General features: G+C 45.2%; 1 protein-coding gene and 1 pseudogene across 1 annotated transcript in view; one reads left to right on the top strand and one right to left on the bottom strand.

Moving 5' to 3' along the window:
* Positions 1-2,057, bottom strand: part of Ercc5 (ERCC excision repair 5, endonuclease) — a 38,847-nt gene that overhangs the window by 24,838 nt on the left and 11,952 nt on the right. The window contains exon 5 of the mRNA XM_029557207.1: positions 1,252-1,312. Coding sequence (XP_029413067.1) covers positions 1,252-1,312 — 61 coding nt within the window. The remainder of the gene's footprint in view (positions 1-1,251; positions 1,313-2,057) is intronic.
* On the top strand, positions 353-898 carry LOC103751653 (annotated as a pseudogene).

Here is a 2,057-nt window from a genome sequence, read left to right as displayed (position 1 = left end):
GGATTTTTAAGGTTGTACTGTCTATGTTGTGATATTAACATCATATCTTGGGGACAGAAATTGGAAAATTATGGTTTAATAGTGATGTTTGTGTCAAGTTGACAAGGGGTCAATTGTGCTGGATAGCTTTAGTGTCAACTTGACACACCTGTGTTGAGGGAGCCTCAGTTGGGTAACTGCCCCTGCCCCTATTGGACTGGCCTGTGGCCATGTCTGAGGGGCATCTTCTGATGAGTGATGTGGGAGGGCCCAGCCCACTGTAGGTGGTGCCACCCCTGGGAAGGTGGACCTGTGTTGCATAAGAAAGCAGGCTGAGTAGGGACCAGGGGAGCAAGCCAGTAAGCAGTGTTAGGTGGTCTTCATGAAGAGTGTCAGCGCCATGGCCATTGCCTTCCTCACCCTGGGCTATTCCTTCAAGATCAAGGAGATTAAATCCCCAGAAATGACTGAGGATTAGAATACTTTTCTACTGCGGTTTAATGATTTGGACTTGTGTGCATCAGAAAACGAGACACTGAAGCATCTCTCCAATGATACCACCACCCCCAAGAGTACCATGACCAGCGGGTAGGCCAGAGTGTCCACCCAGCCACCCCAGGCCCTGGAGGAGTCAGGCCCCATCAACATCTCAGTGGCCATTACCCTTATCCTGGACCCTCTCAAGGCTTTTGGAGGGTACTCTCGAAATGTCACACACCTGTACTCCACTATCCTGGGACATCAGATTGGACTCTCAGGCAGGGAAGCACATGAGGAGATCAACATCACCTTTACCCTGCCTGCAGCCTGGAGTGCTGATGACTGTGCCCTGCACTGCCACTGTGAGCAGGTGGTATTCACAGCCTATATGACCCTCACAGCTGCCCTTAGAGTCTTCCCTGTCACAGTGTGCAGCTGATGAGAAGCATGTTTAGCATCAACCCCCTGGAGAACCATCAGCAGCCGGCCACCCCTGGGCATGTGGGCCTATGTTGCATAAGAAGCAGACTGAGCAAGGGCCAGGGGAGCAAGTCAGTAAGCAGCATTCCTCCATGGCCTGTGCTCCAGCTCCTGCTTCCAGGTTCCTGCCCTGAGTTCCTACCTTGGGCTCCCTGATGAACTACGACCTGGGAGATATAAGCTGAATAAACCCTTTCCTCTCCAAGTTGGTAGTGGTCAGAGTGTTTTGTCACAGCAATGAAGAAACAAACTAAGACAATAACAAATAAAATTTTTAAAAATACACTCTGAATTCCCAAGTTATTTAAATACCTGTAAAGCTTGCTTTTGATCCATTCTTTCTTGCCATTGTTTTTCATCCTCCTCTTCTGAACTGAAAGTAAAGCATAGATTTACAGTATCTATAATTTGCAATGACAACTTACAAAAACATTTCTAGAGTTCAAGATGCTATTAGTTGTAGGGGCTACAACAGTAAGACAGGAAAACTTTTGAGTCTAGGGTCTCATGTCTGCTGGTAGACATGTGTAAGTAACCCATTACCATATGACCTCCTAGCTTCCTCCACAAGGGAAGAGAAGGCTGCTAAAAGCAAACTGAAGAGTAACCTGAACAACTTTGGCCAGTCATGGAACTTTCTAGAATCCCCTACTGGTTGGATTTGTCATGAACAAATACAAGGTGATAGTAGGATATAAAGGCGGTACATGCAAGAAAGTGTTCTAGGCAGAGGGATGGAGTTCCACCATCATCTGGAAACAAGTGCCTATGGACAGTGGGAGATGAAGTTGGAGAAAAGTGGCTCAAGGGTTGAAACTTTATCCTGAAGAAATGACTAGCTAGGCTAGACATGGAACTGTATGCCTGTAATCCCAGCACTGAGGAAGCTGCAATGAAATTATGAGTTCAAGGCCAGCCTGGACTACACAGCAAATTGCAGGCCAGTCTGGTATAGATAGTGAGAATTTGTCTTAATAAAAAAAAAAAAAAAAAACAAAAACAAAAAAAAAACAAAATATTTTCAATAGGGTCTGTTTTAAAAAGTGTCATTAAATGAAAATAATTAAATCCTTTCAGTATCATGCTATTTACTCTCTCACTGGACAGTTTGTTGATAT

Source organism: Nannospalax galili, unplaced genomic scaffold, assembly GCF_000622305.1.
Source record: "Nannospalax galili isolate Female #2095 unplaced genomic scaffold, S.galili_v1.0 scaffold287, whole genome shotgun sequence".
NCBI classification, from domain to species: Eukaryota; Metazoa; Chordata; class Mammalia; order Rodentia; family Spalacidae; genus Nannospalax; species Nannospalax galili.
Note: the sequence above shows the minus strand (reverse complement) of the source record. Positions and strands in the feature narration are given on the sequence as shown.